Below are 22005 nucleotides of genomic sequence, written 5' to 3' on the forward strand. Positions count from 1 at the left end.
ATCGTGTATGGACGATGATCATAGTATATACGAGTGGTATATCTTTGTTGGATATATGAGAAAAATAAAACGACAATATTTCCCTAATGTGTACCCAAGTACCACCAATTATTAGGAGTGCATGTCATTGCGTTTTTGTTCTTACATTTTCATTTTGTTATTACAAAATTTTAGTTAAAGTAGTTACACGATGAAGCCGTATTTCTTGAATGGAACATTGCATCATTTGTCCTCAAAACTTTTGTTTTATCTTTCTCTTCGACTAGTTACAACTATTTAAATCGAAGTGAAGAAGAAAATCTATTTTATCAATTAATATTATTTCTAAACCATCTTTTTTTCTTTTTTGTATATGTATTCCTTTAAAACTATAAATTTCACACACACACATATATATATAGTACGTATTATACGTAAGTAAATTAAAAGGAAGTCTCACGTTGAATAAGTAATTTGTTTTAATTTGTTAATGAAAACAATTCAACTGATAATAAAACTTGTACTATCAACTTAGTTAAACACAAGAGTTCAATTCTTCCGACCACAATATTGTCAAAGAGAAGAAAAAAATACATGTTGTCTACATACCAACCTTATGTTTAAAGAACAAAATTACTATTATTATTATAAATTAAAGATCACTATTAACCAAAAAAAACTATGGTCAAGAACCTAGATACAAAAATCAATGCTATATTCAATAGAAGTATGTATACTCTATAAAAATAAAAAGATATATTGAATTGGTTATAGAAATTTATTAGACAATTTTAAAAACGATCAACTTTACAAGATACCTACAAAATTTTGAATCAAAACTTCAATTATGCTTCTAAACTTTTAAAAGTTTCATTTTATCTTTAAGTATTTATAATTATGTTTTAGGAAAATAAATAACTTAGAAATTGTTCGGTGAAAGATACAAAACAATTATTATGACTATCAAATATTACTATTCTCAATTAATTCATAGAAAGATATCGCTATAATCATTTCAATCATACATATTTGTTATTGAAAAATAATTTAGTGCAAATGTGTCGGACTTGTCTTGTGCCTAGACGTTGCACCCAATATAAAATTGTCAAGCGAATTTTTCAAAGAATATTTTTAAATATAGCAAAATATTATATTCTATCACTGATAATCATAGATCGTATCAATAAAGTGCTCCGGTCAAACCCCAACTCCAAAGAAACTAACTTCAGCCATCCATTTTCTCATCCAATTATGTGGTTCTAATTGCATTTTGAGCATCAAAAAGTTTTTTTTTTTTAAGTTCAACTCCATTTTTAATTTGGAGATTCAAATATTTCTATCTTTTTAATCTAGAATATATGTTTATTTATGTTTTAGATCGTTGATTATATAAATTATTACTCTATGTTATAGGATAATTTGGACCAACTTCGGCATGCATCAATCTATAGGAATGGTTGCAATCTTACTAGACTCGACCAAAATCCCAATAGAATAGTTGTAGATTTGGTTTGGCCCAACTTACGAGTGTATGAGAATCTTTTCAAGAATCCATCACCCTTTTGGTTGTTATTGTAATTTGAAATTTTAAAATTAGTATTAAAATACAAAGGGACACGTGCCCTCGCTAATCCTTTAATAAATCTGCCCCCGAAGATATATAGGATATAAGATTGATAAATCTTAGATAAAAGTGGGGGTAGAGCTCAATTTTTAATTGAATTTATAAAGTTTAGTTATATTATTCCATGGTTAATAATTGGGTGCATGGGTTCAACTTTATTTTATTGAAATTAATTAATAATCTAAATTGATATGTTGGACATAAATTTAAAGTTAAAATCATATTTTATCAAATATTTTTACGATTTTTTCTTTTTGGTAATAATAGTTGGTAGAAATTTAAAAAAAGTAATTAAATTATATAACAGCATGTTTAAAAAGTTATAAATGTAATAAATTTTAAACATAATAAACTTTTATAATTTTATAATTGGTTATATTTATAATTTTTTAAAATTTTATTATATTCGATAATATTTTGAATCTAATTATTATATTTATAAGAAAAACGTGTTATTATAAATGTTGTTATTTATTTTCTGAAAAAAAAAACAGTTGAAATTGATATTTAGCCAATAGCTTTGGCAAGAATTGATTGCATGTCATGTGACAAGCATAAATTATAAGAGACAAATCATTTAAAAAAAATTCCCAACTAAATTGCAAAGGTTTCCATTTTCCAATTATTTGCCTACATAATAATATTATATATTATTAATTAAAATAATAAATATAAAAATGTTCAATTCAACACTGTTGGATAAAATTAAATGAATTTTTAGTCATATTAAAAAAGAATTTAAAAGCTTTTTCTTTTTAGTTTTCAAATTTGAGTTTGACATTTTAAATGATGGGTAAAAAAGATTGATAGCAAATAAAGAAGTTTAGAGATGGGGGCAGTATATATATGTTTAAAAATTTTCAAAAATCAAATTTTTACTAAACGTGGTCTAAATTATTGGCGTTGCAATACAATTCTTCGACTCGATCGTTATCAAAGTTAGCTCATCATAAAGACAATCTTTGTTTAGGATATTTGAGTCAATTAAGACTCTTTTTGTGGGATCAACGTTTATACTCATTAGAACCATAAAGTCGTTCTCATTGTATCTATTTTTGGAGTAAGCTTATAAACTTCAATTATGCTTGAAATAATATGATTGTGAATGTTCACCAAATTAGGTTGCATTTTATTCCAAAAAAAGAAAAAAAATCATTTTTATAGTTTCACATAAGTGAATGTATTTGTCAAATCAACTTACGTATAAACGTATTAACGATTAAGAAGTTTGTAGTTTAAACTCCATCATGTACACGGTGTGTGTATATTATATATGTATCTACCAAAAATAACTTATAAAATACGAGCTATAGATAAAAGAACGATTATCCTCGTCCTTAGGCGACATTGACTTGATTGGAATAAAAAATAATAATATCAATGATAAAAAAAAAAAAAAAAATACCATTTTGTATTAAAAGAAATCAGAAAAAAGTTGGTAAAAAAATCCCACATAATATATAAATATATATAATTTTTTCAAATATATATATATATATATAAATTACAGAAGATGACATAAAACAGCAATCTTATCTGTATGCAAAAGCTCCGCCTCTATACAGATTTGAGCTTCCCAAGTCCCATAAACAGCTTTATATAAGTTGAGGGTAACAGAAAATAGGAATAAAGACATATATGTATATATTTATATATATATATATGTATATACACACGCAGATAGACAGTCAAACACAGATTAATTAAGCCTCTTTGTTTTAATCTAATGGGTGTTATTTTTTTATTTTTAAATTTTTGGAGTAGAGTTTTGTGTTGAGATCTTGTACTTAGCTGGAAGTTGAAGGAAGAGGGCAGTTCCAATTGAGTAACTCTTCAATCATTTGCATTGCAATTCTATCTTCTTCATCAATTTCATTTTGGTGGTCATCGCCATCGGCTTCTTGGCAGCTTGTGGATTCAGACGAAGGTACCTCTTTCTTCCCTAGCTCAATCCTCATGACCCAATTGGAAGTGGCTCGAGTGCCTGCACGCTTCTGCCATACACCGATGTGAGCGGTGTCACTGTCGAGCCGTAGGCATGTCAAGGAAGGAGATGGGTTCTTGCAGCACTTTCTGAGCTTTGTGCTGAGTAGCTCCGAAAGTGCTTTTGGAGACATTGGAGAAGAACCATGGCCATGGCTGGCTTCTTCAGATTGGTCTTTTGATGCAGGGAAATTGGTCTTGGCGTTTTGGCCATTCATTAAAATGGCTGCTTGATCGTACGCTCGTGCTGCATCCTCGGCTGAGTCGAATGTCCCTAGCCACACTCTTCTCTTCCTACAAAGAAATAATCACATGAAAAATATAAGAATACGGGTTCAATGTGCAATGTAGAGCAGAAATAAGATGTCCAATGGCCATCAAGCGTCGTTGAAGACATAAGAAAGAAAATGGGAAAATTCAATTTTTCATAACTTCATTTAAACAAACAAAAACAAGCAAGCATACGTTTACAGCAGAGAAATAAACAACAAATAATTCAGTTCACAAATCTACAACTCCTTTCAGGCAAAATATGGGGTTTCAGAGCATATTTGAACCAACAAACACAAGCCAAACAACCCACATACATACAACAATTGGGTCGTACAAATCTGCAAAAATATCCGCCGCCACAGTCGCCAAGTTTCTTTCAGGCAAATCAACAAACACGTTATGGGCAGGAGACAGAAAATGAGAGTAACAAACCAATTTGCAACCAATGGCACTTATATTTATAGCAGAAGAACAAAGAAGATAATAAAAGAGGGAATTTTACAGCAATGGATGGCGAATTTCTGACACCCAAGAGCCCCACTGCCGCTGCCTGACTCCTCTGAACTTCCTTGAATAAACCATAACTCTAGAGAGAGATTCAGAACCTTCAACAAGAGAGAGAGAGAGAGAAATAGAGGAAAAAAAACAGGTGAGAGAGTAGGAAAAACGTACAAAGAGTAATAATTTCAACCATTTATATAGAATTGTCGGTGGGAAATTGGAAAGTCACTGAAGAGTAAGAAGAATAAGGAGGAGGAGTATTAGTAGAAGAAGAAGAAGAAGAAGAAGAGTACTTTTTTAATGGGGTTGGCCATTAAAAACTTTCACCTGCTCAACCATGAAAGATCAACACAAAGACACAGCTTCTTAACAACCAAAATTAAATGACAGTTCTCCAAATTACAATTTCTCTCTCCATTCTGCAAGTATTTAATTTCTTCTTCTTCTTCTTCTTCTTCTCAGTGTAAGTAATGGCGGATTGAAATGGAAAGGAACTTCAAATTTGGGTGCTACCCAAAAAGTAAAAAATCTGATTAAATAATAGAAAAGAGAGGTTTGTGTGAATGGGGAAAAAGGGAAGAAGAAATTTGGAGGTTTAGATCATAAATCGCCATTTATGATTGTAGTGAGGAAGATGGAGTGTTTGAATTGAATAACATCCTGTTTCGCTAATTACTCATTATCAAACAAAATTTCATTATTCATTTTCCTCTTATTCTAAATATTATTTCTTTTCTTTTCAAATACTATTTTCGGTTTATTTTTTTTTATTTTAAATAAAAATTCTTGATAAAAAAAATATTTATAAGTATAATAATATTCCATTGTCTATCGGTATTTATTAATGATATATGATAGCAGTCTATCTATTAGTGTTTTTCATATTTTGGTATTTATTAATGTTTTCGTTTGAAAGTTTATTTAAAAGAACATTCTCATCTGTATTGTTCGTTGATTAAACTTATAATTTGTACAAAATCCAATATTGTTAAATGGTTGACTTTGTCAAACATTTTTACATTGACATACCTACGGATTTAGTTTGATGAGATTGAAAGTTTATGATAAAAATTGATAAAATTATATAACAAAATTTGAAAGTAAACCGTCGTATCATTGATGGACTTTTGGTTGGCCAAGGTAGAACCTAGATTGGATTATTTTATTTTTAGACCACTATATGGGGTTGGAGACATGTCCAGGATAAAATGATGTTACACGTTTATGTCGGTTGAATTATGTTCATCGACTTTCAAATGAAGGTATAAAGATTTATACCTCAAAATCTTAAATGACGTAATGCAAAAGAAATACGGTGGGATTTAGGACCAATTTTAGTTTGAAAGAAGAAAAAAAAAAAGAATCATTCAAAACAAAATTTGAAGTATAAAAGTGAAAAATTGAAAGAAAAATGTTAAAAATCAAGTCATTGGTTTTGTCATTGATGTCCACTTTAGTTGGAATTGAGTTTCTAAGATTCACAAACAAATGTATAGAAAGTGGGCTTTTTATAAAGAATCATAATCTTTTGGTCCAGCCCAACAAGGCCCATTGTTAACCAGACTCATATTAGCCCACACATTCAACTCCCATTTACCTATCTCTAATAGTAACTAGAGGATGAAAATATATAAACAAAATATGTGGGAGGATTTGTAGCAATTTTATGAGTAATAAGTAAATATATAATAACATTTTTTAAAGTTTATAAATATAATAAAATGTATAGATTAATGTTGTTGATAAATTCTTATGGTCTATTAGATTTAAGGTTTAAACTATTAACATGATATATCAGTCATAGACTTTGATAGATTTTGCTATACTTGTAGTTTTTTTTTCAATGTTACTGTATATGCTAATATTTTAAATCTAATCACTATATTTGTCATTATTTCAAAAAATTACATGGGACCCACTCGATTAGGGGTTTTTTCTTCTTCTTCTTTTTTTTAATATATATCTTATCTTGATATTTATTATTTTAAGAAAAAAAATACTAGTTTATATAATAAGCTTTAAAAAATTTTATTTTAAATGATGAAAATAATTTCGAAAGACATTTACAAATATATTGCAAAATATCATAATCTATTTGTAATAGACAGCGATAGAATAAGATAGAATGTGATATTTTGCTATATTTTTTTAGATAGACCAAAATTTAAAAATATTTCAATTTAAACATTAAATTTTTGTAAGTGTATTAATTTTACATCATTTATGACATTGATCCAAAACCTCGTTTGAAACTCACAATTGTATCGATCAAATCCTAAAAACTTGCATAATATATCAGTTTAGTCTTTTAGTCATAATTTCACCAAAAATTGTCTATGTATTTACTCTAATAGTTCATTTTTTAAAAACTAACATTTGAAAAAGTCTACACATACTCGAGAGTTAATGCAAGGAATATTTTCAATGGTACGCTCGTACTAAAGGGTCTAAATTGATTAGATTATGAATTTTACAAAAGGAAGTAAATTAATATACTTACAAAAGTTAGTTCGGGATTTTAATCGAAACAACTTCAGTAATATAGTTTGATACCAACCCTTCTGTTGATCTATTCATCACATTTTGGTTAAATGAATAAATTTTAAGCCAAACTCTAAAGAGACCATTTGATTTGAAAAAAAATTGAACATATAGATAAGAATTTAATATTATGACTATTCACGATGGGATATCATAAGGTTAGAAGAAATATGAAAATTTTGGGGTGGCTACTGCTTTAACTATTTATTTATTTTAATTCATTATTCGTTACAACGTAAGATATCGAACCATAACTTAGTCGATTAAATTATAGATTTTCAAACCGACGATAGTTAATATTTTTAAATATATGTTTTTTTAGAAAAAATTAAGTAAAATATTATTTTGATCCTAATTATAGCTTGAAGTCTATTTCATTTTACTTATATTGTTTCGACGAATATTCAATTTAATCTCTCGAAAGATTAAATTTTATCGAAATTAGTTGAATGATATAATATACACTAAAATCGTAGCATATAGTGAAAAATACAGAGATTAAGATAATATTTTAATCAATATTATCCTAAATCATTATTACGAAAAGAAAAATGACTTGGTAACGTTTAAATATTTGTCGTGATGTAGTAATCGCTTGCAAAATAAACCTAAGCTCCATCCTTATATATCTCACATATAATTAAGATGTAATAATTACATACATTTTAACTGATCAATTGACTAATAAAACATCAACTTTTGAAACAGTAATCGATGTTTTATTCATTGAACTCTTTATAGGGTTGACTTACTTGAACTTGACTCAATTGACATGGATAAAGAATTTAATAACAAATTATGGGTATGATTTTTTTTTTTAAAAAAAGATAAGATGAATATATAAAATTTATAAAGTAAATGAAATAAAGAAATTATGAATATGATATGATATGAATTTTTAATTAGAATCATATACTTTACTTAGTGGATGGTACAATAAAAAACGTGGGAGATAGTTTAAATGCACGTGCTTTAAAAAAAATAGAAAATAACAAAAAAAAAAATCAAAACGTGGGAAAATATGTCTATTGAATAATAATAGTTATAATGATAAAGAAAAAAAAGAAACAAAACGTGGGAGGCGGAATCTAAAAAGGTTAGATAGATCGATGGTTGAAATTCACGAAATGACATGTTAATTATTTTTTAGATGAGCTCGGTTTGATAAGATAATAATTCTTTTTTTTAAAAAAATATTTCCGTATTTTTTATTCAAATTAGGTATATTTATGAAGAATTTATATAGATAATTAAAAAAAAAACTTGATTAGTCTAAAAAGAGTTCGATGAATTTCTGTTATATTTTATAAATAATTTTAATATTTTATTACTTTTAAAAATACGTTAAAATTAATTTTAATTTATTAAACTTTGAGTTTGTGACGTAGCGTAATGTTTTTAATTTTTTTTTATTTTATGACTAATGAATTAATGAATTTGTGAAAATTTTGAAATTTTTTAAAAGGTTAATTGATTTAATAGATATAATGATTTATGTTTGAACAATAAATTTTTTATTTTGTATTTAGTAAATCATGAATTTAAAAAGTAAACATTCGAGAATTAAAAAAAAAAAAGGTTAGAGTCAAAACCTACTTTTTTTTTTTAATTTAATTATTATAAAGGTTAATAATTATAAATAGAAAAAGATTAAACTATTTATCTTTAAAAGTAGTGTGGTAGTTGCTATCATATCCTTAAATTTCTAATTTTAAAAATTGAGTCATCGAAGTTCATGTAAGTGAGTGTTTAAATTTGGTCAAATTAGACTTTCAAACTTATATAATTGTATAAATTATGATATTTTGTATAAATTAAAGGTTAAATTTTATAATAATAGATTCAATATCCATTATAATTATGTGTTTGAGGGTCCAATTTTTACCATTGACGATTTTAAAGGTGTAACTACAACTACTATTATATTTTAGGTATACTTCGAAGTGACTTTTGCAATTTATCATTGTTTTTATTCGTAAATTCTATTGTTTGTTTATTTATTATTTTTATTTACAATGCGTGAGAGATAATCAAATCTTTTGAAACGAGATTAATAGTACAGATATAAATATCAATTGAGATATATTTACAATAAAGTTTGAAGTTTTCCTCTTAACATTCAAATTATTATGCAATCTTTTTATGTATTTATTTATTCATTTGGTGAGATCTGCAATAAGTAGGTTACGAAACAAATTAATTTTCAAGTTGGAGAAAACTTAGATTAAAAGGATATGATAAGTATTTAAATAAAGTTTGGGAAACACATCAAGTTTTTTTTTTTTTTTTTTTTTTTTTAATTTTTAATTTTTAAAAGTTGAAATGGGCATAAAAAAAAAAAGTATTAGAATTATAAGTAAAATAAACATAAGATGATATTTAATTAAAGGCTGGAATTTTATTATCATGAAAAAAATCTAGAAATTACTATTTTATTTTTTTCTTAATTATATTTCAAACCTCCAATCAATGCCTTTGGTTGCCAAATTATGAATTTCAAACCTAACTAGTTGTTGTTAACATATATGGATGTAGTGGTTAAAGGGTATTAAAGTAAATTCATGACCAAACCAATTATATATATATATATATATATATATATATATATATATATATATAATGATAATGGTAATTAGAAGCTTCCTATCACAATTTGGTTATTTATATACTTTTACACCAATTACAGTTGGTTTAGTAAATATGTCAAATCGATTCTGATCATCAAGCAATAAAAATCGATCAGTTAGTTTAACTTCTTAAAAATATTTTTGAAAATTTTCGGTTTAGAATTTTCAATACACACACGAAAACCAGACGATTTCAATTTTTCGATCAATCATATACCTATCTCTAGTTACAGTCTATCGGTAATAAACACTTGGGAGCTATTTGTGACAAATATTATTTAGGATTATAATAACCACCTATTGCTACTGTAAATAGTAATTAAAAAAATCTCCAATTAGCTACGTTCAACACTATTTTAAAACTTTCAATTTGCTATAATTTTTATTACGTGATATTCATCGTTATTTTATTAGTTGTGTTTACTATTTACTTATCAAATTAAAACAGTCTATACACCAAACTCATACTATTTATAACCTAAACTAAAATAATCTATATTTTAAACACAAACTATTTTAATCAAATTATAATAACTCACGATTTGCTCCAAACATTTTCTTGAGTTTTAGATAATAGTATTCTAATCTATCAGTAATAGATGATATTTTATTATATTTATAAATATATTGATATGTGAAAACAACAAAATTATATACTTACATCGGATACTCAGAATTATCGGATGTATCGTATATAATTTCCTTTAGTTATATTTATTAATTAAAAAAGTTTATGTATATTATATATTATAAAATGCAAACAAGAAATTTCCAAGCCGTTGGGAGGAAAAACCGAAGAACGAACGAACGAACGGGGGGCCGTTTCTTTGATTCGGTGTTTTTGAAAAACCGGGGGGGAGGGGCAGATGAATGAATCTGAATCCCGCGTTTGGGGTCAAATCACAATTAACGAAAAACTAGGGCTACATTTTAATTTAACCATTCTTCTTCTTCTTCTTTCTTTCTTCTATTTCTTAATAATAAAACAATACCCAATCCCATAAATTACTTTAAAAATGTAACTAAAAAATTTGTGATTTTTTTCTTCTTTTATATTTGTAAATATTTTTTTTTATTTGTTTTTCTATGTTTGAAAACGATTATATATGTCTAGTGAATTGTTATTGTAGTCGTATCTAAATATAAATGATTATGCTTCGACGAGTTTGCAAAAATCAATTTTGAAATATGTTGTTAGTCTAATTATCTATCCAATTTTTTATTGTAAAAATTAGACCTTTAAAATTGTACAAATGTTTAAATTTGTTCATCAAACTTATAATAATAATATAAATTAATTAGACCCACGTATGCTAAAATTGAACTATTGGTCTTATACAAATGTTACAATTTATACAATTTTGTAAATTTGAAGGTTCGACTTTATCCAATTTTATTATTTAAATTTAAAATATGGTTTAAAATTTGAACCAAAATATTCACGTATAACTAAATTAAAATATATTCTATTTTTAAATATTTAGTGTAAAAATATATAATAAAATACAAGACTAATCTATAATCATTTTAAACTTAATGTCTTAATAATCGTTTTAATTAAAATATAGGTTTAATAATAGTTAAGATAAGCCAACATGAATTTTAGCCTAACTAACATTACGAGGTCTTGAGTTCATTTTTTTCTCCATTAAAGTCGTATTTAAAAGATCTTTTAGAAAAAGAATAGCTAACAGTTTTATAAGTATGGAATTGAACTTTCAAATTTTTTATTTTACATTTAATAAACTAAAATTATTTGGTTGAAAATGATATTTTAGAAGAAAAAAAATAGGTAGCAAAAATGGAGATTTAATTTGAAGCATAAATATATACCATATGGTATGGGGAAAATATCTCTAATAATGAGAAGAAACAAAGGTTAGTGGAGAAAGATGGTAGCTTTTAACTTGACATGTTCTTTATTGAGTGGGTTTAATGGATATATATATATATACCTAAATCATTACTTTATAAAAGAAAATAGTTAATCATTTTTTTTTTAAGAAAATCAAATACATGATCGACATCGATTTAAAAAAAATCAGACTAAACAACACTTTTTAAAAATTTCAAATACTTAAATTGACCGATCGATGGTTGATTTGTAAGTTCTTCATAATTAGGATCGGTTTAAACATTTTCCAAACCGATCGAATGAAAAAATTGAATTTTGACGAATGAATGTAAAAAAAAAAAAGATTTTTTCTTATAAAAATATAAATAAAGAAAAAATAATAAATAAGAAAAGCAAAAAAGGGAAAAGAAAAACATAAAAGGATTGAAAAATACGTCAAGTTGAGTATTTGATATTTCTTTCATAGTTACGTACAATGTACCATTGCCAACTTGGTGAGCACATCGCCCTATATGGTATAAAAATGGAATAAAACAACTCATACATTTTATTTCATTCTAATCGACAAGCTTTACGTTTAAATTTCCACCTCAACTTGCCAACAATATTTATTACGGATCAAATTATGAAAAGGGACATAAATACTTTAAATGTATAAATCATATTTCGATGGTCACATTATCTCGATATTTATATTAATATTTCTATATTTTCATAGAGTATCAACATAAAAAAAGACAAAAAGAACGTTCATTATATTGTAGGAAAATATCTACAAAAACGTAAAAGCAATTGATAAAATATCAATAATATTGTTATTCTTAATTTGTTTAAAAATCATAAAATTGTTTATTTACTAATTTAAATACTATTTTATCATAATTTTCTACATTAACCGATACTTATGAATAATGCTAGTTAATTTTAGTCACTTAATTAAGTTGTTCACATTGTCATGTAGCGTGTACTTTAATCAATCGGGTGATTAATTAATTAACTCTCAACTAAGTTTGAATAAATAGATTATTTATCAACTTTATGGAATGAGTTTTTGTTATGTTGTCGAGATTGATTTTAAAGAGTACATAAACCAACGTGATATTTGATTATTATTATTATTATTATTATTTACCACCATCCAAGAAAAAGGAATGGAAACACAATGAATGAAAGAAGACAAAAGCACTTTTAAATTTGTTGAAAGATTTTTGGGGATGGAAGAACAAAGCACACAGTGAAAATTCCAACAAATTGAGGCTGTGGGTTGCTTGGATCCCACACACACATGCACACACAAGTGCTTCTTGTTATTTTAAATCTTTCAAAACCTTCAAATACAGTAATCTCAACTTGGGACCTGTTTGGATTTGATTATCAATTAATAAACAATACAAAAATACAATGAAAAGAAAAATTAATTTTATAATCCTTTTTTTTTTTTTTTTTGTAGATTTGGAATAATGGATTTAAATTGATTTGGAAGATCAAATATATACAATAATAATAATAATAATAATATTGAAGAAGTACTGTGCTGGCTTCTAAGCTTCATTAGCTGTAAAGGTTTAATTCATAATCAACTTGCAAGATTTTCCCATGCCTTCATGCATGGAATAATTAATATATATATATGTGTGTGTGTGTGTGTGTTATAATCTTTTCTTTTAACAACAGATTTCATGTGATTTCCATCTCATCTTTAATTAAACTTTTCCAACTAATTAAGTTTTGTTTTACTAATTGCAGATTAATTTATAAGTTAATAAAATTTTCAACTTTTAATAGTATATGTTTGATATTTTTTTCTTAGAATTTATGAGGTTACTAGAGACTATTGTGATAGTGAAAGTTCGATTTTATGTCTCGATAGTTTTCTTTTGGTACGAAAGATAGGTTGAATATAACATGAATATATTAAATACAAAATTGAAAGTTTATAAATTTGTTAGAATTTTTTTTTATATAAAAAAGTTAAAGAATCTATGAGACACATTGATTGATCTGTATGTAGCTCAAAAGATTAAAAAGAAAAAAACCACCAATTAAATATCTCTTTAACGTGTTACTGAAAATACGTAAAAGTTAAATGATATTAAACGTGTACTCTATTTGTTGTACTAAAAGAACTTGAAGAATATATAACTTGCAATCAAGGTTTAAAATGTATTTTCCATCGAGAGAATGTTAACATCTGTTTATATGTGGTGAGTTAAAGTTAAGCTGAGATGCTAATTAAGATGAGTTTAATGATGACTAATTCAATCTATGATTAGTATAAACAGGCCTTGAGAGTTCAAAGGAAGTTATTATGGAGTTACAAGTGTTGAAGCTCTGCTAAAAAAACATCGAGGAGAAGCACAAATGGTGTTAAGAAACGGGTTAGGAGAAAACATATAGTTTTTGTGACTAACCATTATGAAGAAAAGTCGAAAAGAACCAAGATTTCTAAAGCTTTTCTTTCAAGTCATGTTATGATATGTATAATGCATGTACAAACTTGTTTATGTTTTATAAGAGAAGCATGACAATTTTTGAAAGTATCTTTCCAAGTTGAAATGTTTTCAAGTTAAGGTATTTCATTTTATGTTGCTTGAATGAATTGTTTATATGCGAGAAAACCAGTCTACATTCGACCTGTCTGCCTAAGCAACTGGAATTGAACATCTAAATCTCTAGGGATGTTGTTGATGAAATGAGTCTTCACAGTAGTCCCTGTGTGAGGATGGTTTAATGTCTTGATGAAAGGAATAAGTAGAGAGGCTAACGTAGTGTTTAATGTTTTTAGCGCAGGATGAGGCGTTGTAAATTTATTCTTACAAAATGAACTTTTACATGTATTTGTATTTCCTAAAAGTTTTCCTAAAATAATGTCACTCACTAAGGGTTAGGCTTACGTTTTAAGTTTCCCCTTCCCTAGGTAAGTGAAGTGAGGAGGCCGTGTAGAGAACACGAGACGCCGCGTTGTGTCAGACATTAGGAGATGGGCAAGGCATTGGAGTTTAAGTTTAAAAACTTTAGTTTTTTAAGTATTTTACCTTGTAATTCTAATAAGTTTGTCAAGGAATGAATAAAGTTGTTAAATGTTGTGTTCTGCGAAACAAATTTCTTATAAGCTTTAAGTTCTTAGGAATAGGTGTTTTGGCCTGCTCTTTAAATGATATTTAAGTTTCAGTAAAAGCTAAATTTAAGCATGGGGCATTTTGGGCGAAGGGAAGAAGGGACACGTTTTGGGTAAAGACATCACAATATACTTGACCTTACTCGTGTTTATGTTTACCTGAATTACCCACTTCTCGTACTAACTTAAGCATCAATTCAATGTAATATGAGTTCGACACAACAATAGTGCGAGAACCTCTTACACAAATCATGTAAGAGCATTTCAAGACTAGATTATAGTGACATAACGCCACCAGACATCCCCAACAAAGCCCAAAACAAATAAGATCTAAACACAAAATATCGAAAAAAAAAAAACTAAAAACTAAAAATGACTTTGAATTAACTAGTTAATCAAATTAATTTACATATATCAAAAATATCGATCCACTTCACGTAAATATACGAAAACATGGATGAAAAATGTGTTTGTACTATGCAAAGCATACAATGAATGAACAAAAGTAGAATATAAACGTTAAAAGGAGATATAAAGTGTTGTATTGAACCGACCAAAAACTTTAGAATGGAAGATGACATAGAAAACAAACAGAAATTGAGTTAAATGCGACACATTATAAAGAACTAATATATATATATATATATATATATATATATATATATATATATATATATATATATATATATATATAATTGAGTTCGACTTAAAAAAAATATATATATATATATATGTATTTTAATTTTTAAATTTATTATACTTAGAAGTAAAATTAATAACGAATACATTAGAAACATATATCATTCATACAATAAAGTATGTTCATTGAATAGTTTCATCCTCATCTTCATAAGTTGAATGGACCCAAATTGATTCCAAAGGTCAATTCCTATTTAGGAATATTGTAGAAGAAATGGTAACTAAATTAGAACAATAAGATAAATTAATTATTATTACTATAAAAGTTAGTTAATGCTTATTCCATCTTCTAATTTATTAAAATTTTAAAATACATTATAATATTTTATAACCTTTTTTTTATAATTTTTTTGAATAAGAGTTTAATGTATTATTAATCACAATATTTAATTTAATTTAATTGTTTTTATAATAAGTAAATAAATTTAAAATGAAACAAAAAAAATTTACAATTTTAAAATAAAAATATTATGTCACCAAAAATTAAAATAAACAAAAAATAAAGGATTCAGTCTAAGATTAGACCTAAGTATTGTTTTATTGGTAATTAGTACTTTTAAGTGTATTCTCTAATGGAAGTATGCTGTTAAAATTTATTTAATTTCCAACTCATGCTTCAATTTAAATTGCATTGTAATAAATAAATAAATATATAGATATATATATATATAGAAATACATAAATTAGTTTTAGAAAAATTATGACAAAATTTTTGTTAAAACAAATCCGCTCATAACACATTTTTTTTTTATATTACAAATATGACAAGTAATTAAATATGTCAGATGATTATTAAAGGACTATCAGAAAATTATCTATTTTAAATTTATATTTTTACAATTTAAAAAATATAGTGACACAGAGACTTATTATTGTAAATTTTTTTTGCTATTTTTGTAAACGCCTCATAGTTTTATTTAATATAATATCGATTGATATAGGACTTCTTTTATACTTTAAAGATAATTAAAATTTTTTATTTTAAATTATTATAAATTTCAATTTAAACACTGATTCAAAATAGAATTTTTTAATTAAATTAGAGACCAGAAGTATATTTGGAATATATTTTCAAATTTTGAAATTAAAAACAAATCCTTTTTTAGAAAAAATTAAAATGTTTAATATATTATTTTTTCACAAGTAAATCCAAAAAAATTTGTTACACAAAAATTGAATAAAAAACCTTTTAAACAAGAAAAAAGAAAAAAAAAAAGATCGAAACATTTGAAAATTTAATGATTTATTTGACACAAAATATAAAGCCAAACATAGTATTAATAAATTAGGGAGTGACTTAGTTATTTAATTTAAGCGGTAGTAAATATTATTAACTTTTTGTTCGTTGTGTTATTTTACTTTCAAAACGTTCATCTTGATCTTTATCCTTTCTAATATTTATTTATTTTAGTTAATATCAAAAAACTAAATTTAATTTATACGTTTAAGTTACAACTTCATTTATTTCAATATAAAACTTTTAGAATTACACTTTATTCACTAAAAAATTACTTGTAAATACAACCATTCCAAAAAGGTTTCAATATTGTATAAAATATTCGCACATTCTTAAAATAAATTAAACAAAATAGGAGTTTTCATATACATAAAATTCGAATAAATCCTCATACAAAAATTTTAAATTTGAATCATCACATTATTTTATTTTAGATAATCAATCAAATAATTTAGAAAAAGAGGAGAAAGAAAAGTAAAAGGAAGTTGAAGGTATTTTATTTAGTGATAGAATTATAAAATAGGGTATTTTAGAAATAAAAACACAAATATATAAAAATACAGAAATTGATGCATTTAATGGAACACTATTTGACAATCAATAAGAAAGAAAAAAAAAAGAAAAAGAAGAAAAAAAAGAAAAAAGAGAAAAGGTTTGGTATTGGGTTTGTGGGATTTTATTAATAAATGAAATAAAAAAAAAGAAAGAAAAATTTAATTGATTAATTTGGTGGGAGAATATTACAATGAAACCCCACTTTGTGAACAAATACATTGCATTTGGGTTGTAATCAAGTGTACATGCATCTACCCAAACCTTTCTTGAACTCACCATAAATCCTTCTTCTAGACCGCTTCGACTTCCCAATTTTTCTTCACTTTTTTTCCCTTCTCTCTCTTCCTCCGTTTCCCCCCCCCCCCCCTTTTTTTCCCTATCTCATAGGGTTTCCATCCACCTTCTTCTTCTTCCATTCTCTCATGCATTGTCATTCACAATCTCATTCTGAATTCCTCTTGATCTTCTTCATCTTCATTTCCTCCTTATTTTTTGCTCTCTTTCGAGGGTTTTTCGGTTCATTTCCGTCCAGATTCCACCACCTCCCGTGGTTTTTTCACCTATACTCATGTCGAAGCTCTTCGCCTTTTCCGGTAAGTTTATGGGTTTTTACTGATTTTCTTTCTTTCTTTTTTTTTTTGTTCGTTTTGCCTTTCTTTGGATTTGACTTAGATTGGGTAGCTGGTAGGGTTAAGCGTCGTGTTTTGTATGGGTGTTTGGATTGTTATTTGGATCGTAGGAAAAGATTTGGAATTATTGGTTTTAGTTTTTGGGGGTTTCTTGATTCGCCAGGTGGCGGATCATGGCTTGGTATGAATTGTGAGGGAATATGGATTTGGGTTTCTTTCTATTAGGATTGTTTTATTGTGTTGATTGATTGGCTATTTTATTGTCTTGAACAGTCCATGCCAGATGTAAGTTTCTTGAAAAGAGATATCGTAGTTTGAAGATGGGTTTACCTTTTAAGTGATGTGTATGTGTTGTTGATCTGTCGTTCCCGTACAGATTTAGATTTGAGGTTTAGAATAAGAGAGCACATCAATAGTAAATATTAAAGGGTCAAATATAGTTTTGCAGAGATTGCTTCTTGTTTTTCTCTGTTGATAAATTTTCGATCTTTTGATCTAGAAGTTGAGGGGTATTTTGGTCTGAGGATTTATTTGTGATGTTGGATGATGTATCTAACTTGTAGTTCTTGTTGTTGAAATTTCAGGTAGTGAAGATTTTTGCACTGGAGGGTCAATATACCCAAATCCCAAGGACTCCAGTTTATTCTTGTCCCTTCCTCACCACGTTGATGTCTATTTTCCTCCTCGAAAGAGGTCTCGCATCACTGCTCCATTTGTGTTTGGTGGAGAAGAAGTTGAATCAAAAGCAAATGTTTCTATCGAGATTCTTCCGGATGAGTGCCTGTTTGAGATTTTCAGACGGTTGTCTGGTGGCAAAGAAAGGAGTGCCTGCGCAACCGTTTCTAAACGATGGCTAATGCTTTTGAGCAATATATCTTCCCACGAGTTGAAATCTGAGGATGTGGTGGCTTCAAAGGAGGTTGAAGACATTGAAATTGAGAGTGATGGATATCTGTCTAGGAGTTTGGAAGGCAAGAAGGCGACAGATCTCAGACTTGCTGCCATTTCAGTTGGAACTGCAAGTCGAGGGGGTTTAGGCAAGCTTGTGATTCGTGGAAATAATCATGTCAGTAAGGTTACAGACCTCGGACTTAAGGCAATTGCTCGTGGGTGTCAATCGCTGAGGGCTCTTTCTTTGTGGAATCTTTCTTCTATTAGAGATGGAGGTCTTTGTGAGATTGCCAAGGCGTCTCACCAGTTGGAGAAGCTTGATCTCTGTCGATGTCCTGCTGTATCTGACAAGGCTGTGGTTGAAATAGCAAGGAACTGCCCGAAGTTGACTGATATTACAATTGAATCTTGTGCGCAAATTGGAAATGAAAGTCTGCGGGCTATTGGGCAGTTCTGCACCAAGCTGAAGTCTATTGTGATTAAAGATTGCCCACTCGTTGGAGATCAGGGAATTGCTAGTTTGTTGTCTTTGAACACTTGTGCCTTGAATAAGGTAAAGCTTCAGGCGCTGAATGTTTCCGATGTGTCCCTTGCTGTTATTGGGCACTATGGCAAGGCAGTGACGGACCTTGTCCTTACCGATCTTAAAAATGTTAGTGAAAAAGGGTTCTGGGTCATGGGTAATGGTCATGGACTACAAAAATTGAAGTCATTCACAATTTCCTCCTGCAATGGAGTGACAGACATGGGCCTTGAATCTGTTGGAAAGGGTAGTCCAAATTTAAAGCATTTCTGTCTTAGGAAGTGTTCGTTTTTATCTGATAATGGCCTGGTCTCTTTTGCAAAAGCTGCAAGGTCGCTAGAATGCTTGCAATTGGAAGAGTGCCACAGGATCACTCAGTTTGGATTCTTTGGTGTCGTTTTGAACTGCAGTGCAAGTTTGAAGGCTCTTTCTCTCATAAGCTGCTTGGGAATTAAGGACATTAACTCTGAATTGCCTATCCCAGCCTCTAGTGGATCCTTGCGGTCGTTGACCATTCGCAACTGCCATGGTTTTGGCAACAGAAACCTTGCTTTACTGGGCAAGCTATGCCCCCAGTTGCAAAATGTTGATTTTAGTGGACTTGTTGGAATTGATGATTGTGGATTTCTAGCTTGGCTCCAAAACTGTCAGTCGGGTTTAGTGAAGATCAATCTTAATGGTTGTGTCAACCTGACCGACGAGGTCATTTCATCCATAATGGAGCACCATGGTTGGACCCTTAAAATGCTTAATCTCGACAGTTGTAAGAAGATCACTGATGCTAGCATGACTTCCATCGCAAACAACTGCCCGTTACTCAGTGATCTCGATGTCTCGAAATGCTCGATCACGGATTCAGGAATTGCAACTCTAGCTTGTGCCAAGCAACCGAATCTGCAGATCTTTTCGATTTCTGGTTGCTCATTTGTGTCGGACAAAAGCTTGGCAGACTTGATAAAATTGGGTGAGACTCTTGTGGGTCTCAACATCCAGCATTGTAATGCTATCAGCAGTAGCACTGTTGATCTGCTTGTGGAGCAGCTCTGGAGATGTGACATTCTTTCATAAACGGATAACATACCATACCAAAGCTAGTTGACCGCGAATGTTCATAGCTTCAGCCAGCTGTTCCGAGCAGGGGCCACTTCATAAACTTCTGGGGGTATATATATATATATATATATATATATATATATATATATATATATATTTACAAAGGATCATCCCAGTCCATGCAGCATTATGGTACTTTTTTTTAGGGTATATGGCCATCTCCCTCTCATTTTTTTGCAGATCATAGCGATCTGTTGCATAGTAGAGGGATGTACCTCTTTCGATGGCCAATTTTCCCCAAGAACAACAGTACCAGAATCTACATGGCTGGGCATCGATGCCTGGATTCGCCCCACCCCCAAAAGATGCCACGTTATTGTAGGTCCAAGCTTTTTTCCAGTTTGCTTCTTTGGTTTCTTTATAGGAGTCAAGTTCTAGAAAATAGTAATGTTGAATGTTGTCATGGTTTGGGGTGTGTAGGATTTTGGTTTATTAGGGGTGGGTACGGCTTAAAATGTGAATGGGTAACTGTTGTGGTTGCTTTGGACAGTTCAAGAACTATGGTGCCTTGTGGTTTACATGGGCTTTGGCCATCACAACCCTTTTGGGTTGATTTTTTTTGTTTTTGATGTTATTGTCAAGCCCTAGTGTTTTGAGGTGCTTCTTTTTTTTTCCTTCTTTGGAGAACTGTACATGCAACCTCCTCATTTTACATGTAATAATAACTTTCACACCCTGCCCTTCCTCTTTCCCCCTTTTGTTGTATCTTTTCATCCTTCTTTTTGTGTTCATAATAATTAAAGTTGCAGAAAATAAATAAAAAGCAAAAAGAAATGTAAGTTTGTTTTAAACCCATGGGTAGTAAAAAGAAATGTAAGTTTATGAAAACTGGTTTAAATGATGATTAGTAAACATTGTCTTAGTAAACAAACAAAGAAACAACACACGATTTTAAAGGGAATAAAATATTAGATTTGCTAATTTTAAAGATTAGGTGTTTGATTTTGTCAACAAAAACATAATATGAAGTTATAAGTTGGTTTTACATTAATGGGACTTTGAATAATGGGTTTGTGTCTATCTACATTTTCCTATTTTCAATTATTGAAAGCTTAACATAGAGGTGGGACAAACCCCATTTTCTTATTTATTAATAATTGAGATTGTGATTTATTATTTTTTTAAAAAAGAAAAGATTAATTAATTGACATAACATCTACCTCCTTTATTGCAAAGGACCCAACATTGGATTTGACCCAATAATTGGGCCTTTCTCTTAATTTAATCTACTTCTTTTTGGAGATTTTAATACATAAAGTAAAAGGGTCTTTCTCAAACTTAATCTTCAGATGAATGATACAACTTTTTGGAGTAATGGTATTCAATTTAATTGTAGTAATTTTAACGATAATAACTAAGTGTATAATAATATTTTTAAAGAAGTGCAAATGTAACAAAGTTCAAGTGAAGGCGTCCATTGTTTTTTATTTTGGTTTATACACATGGAGAAATCTGCTAAGCCCAACCTTTATTACTTGGTGTGACTCAATTTTTTAGTTCAAATTTTCCTATCATCGTTCGAAAAATGTAAGATATCCTATTAATGATAAACTTCTACCATTAATATCCAAATATTGTAGGATCGGACATGTTATCCTTTGAGATTAGTCGAGGTGTGCATAAGCATAAGCTTGTTCAGACACTTAAATATATATATAAATTCTGTTAGCAATATCCTAAAAATTAATAGGATATTGCTAAATTGAAATATCCTAAAAATTGCAATATTTTTAGTTGATGTAAATACTTTGTTATAGTTGTAATGGTTGTTAGAGAAATTTGCAGAAAATATCAATAAAAAGGCAAATCAAGTAGTAGATATTTTATCTAAAAGAAGAAAGAAATCAAGAAATATTT

General features: G+C 28.3%; 2 protein-coding genes across 3 annotated transcripts; one reads left to right on the top strand and one right to left on the bottom strand.

Moving 5' to 3' along the window:
* Positions 1 to 3065: 3065 nt before the first annotated feature.
* LOC103503822 (ethylene-responsive transcription factor SHINE 2-like) lies at positions 3066 to 5019 on the bottom strand. Of its 2 annotated transcripts, none has more exons than XM_008468188.3 (3): positions 4688 to 5019; positions 4362 to 4464; positions 3066 to 3880 (listed from the first exon to the last, which is right to left on the bottom strand). In XM_008468188.3, the coding sequence occupies exons 2-3, from the start codon at positions 4439 to 4441 to the stop codon at positions 3391 to 3393; spliced, it is 570 nt and encodes a 189-aa protein (XP_008466410.1). In that variant the 5' UTR covers positions 4442 to 4464; positions 4688 to 5019; the 3' UTR covers positions 3066 to 3390. The 2 variants fall into 2 exon arrangements, with proteins under 2 accessions (XP_008466410.1, XP_008466408.1); XM_008468186.3 differs by having other exon boundaries at positions 4654 to 5018.
* Positions 5020 to 17305: 12286 nt separating this feature from the next.
* LOC103503821 (EIN3-binding F-box protein 1) lies at positions 17306 to 20839 on the top strand. Its single transcript, XM_017048053.2, has 2 exons — positions 17306 to 17585; positions 18206 to 20839. The coding sequence occupies exons 1-2, from the start codon at positions 17561 to 17563 to the stop codon at positions 20101 to 20103; spliced, it is 1923 nt and encodes a 640-aa protein (XP_016903542.2). The 5' UTR covers positions 17306 to 17560; the 3' UTR covers positions 20104 to 20839.
* Positions 20840 to 22005: the final 1166 nt, after the last annotated feature.

The sequence above is a fragment of the Cucumis melo genome, chromosome 4, assembly GCF_025177605.1.
Source record: "Cucumis melo cultivar AY chromosome 4, USDA_Cmelo_AY_1.0, whole genome shotgun sequence".
Lineage (NCBI taxonomy): Eukaryota > Viridiplantae > Streptophyta > Magnoliopsida > Cucurbitales > Cucurbitaceae > Cucumis > Cucumis melo.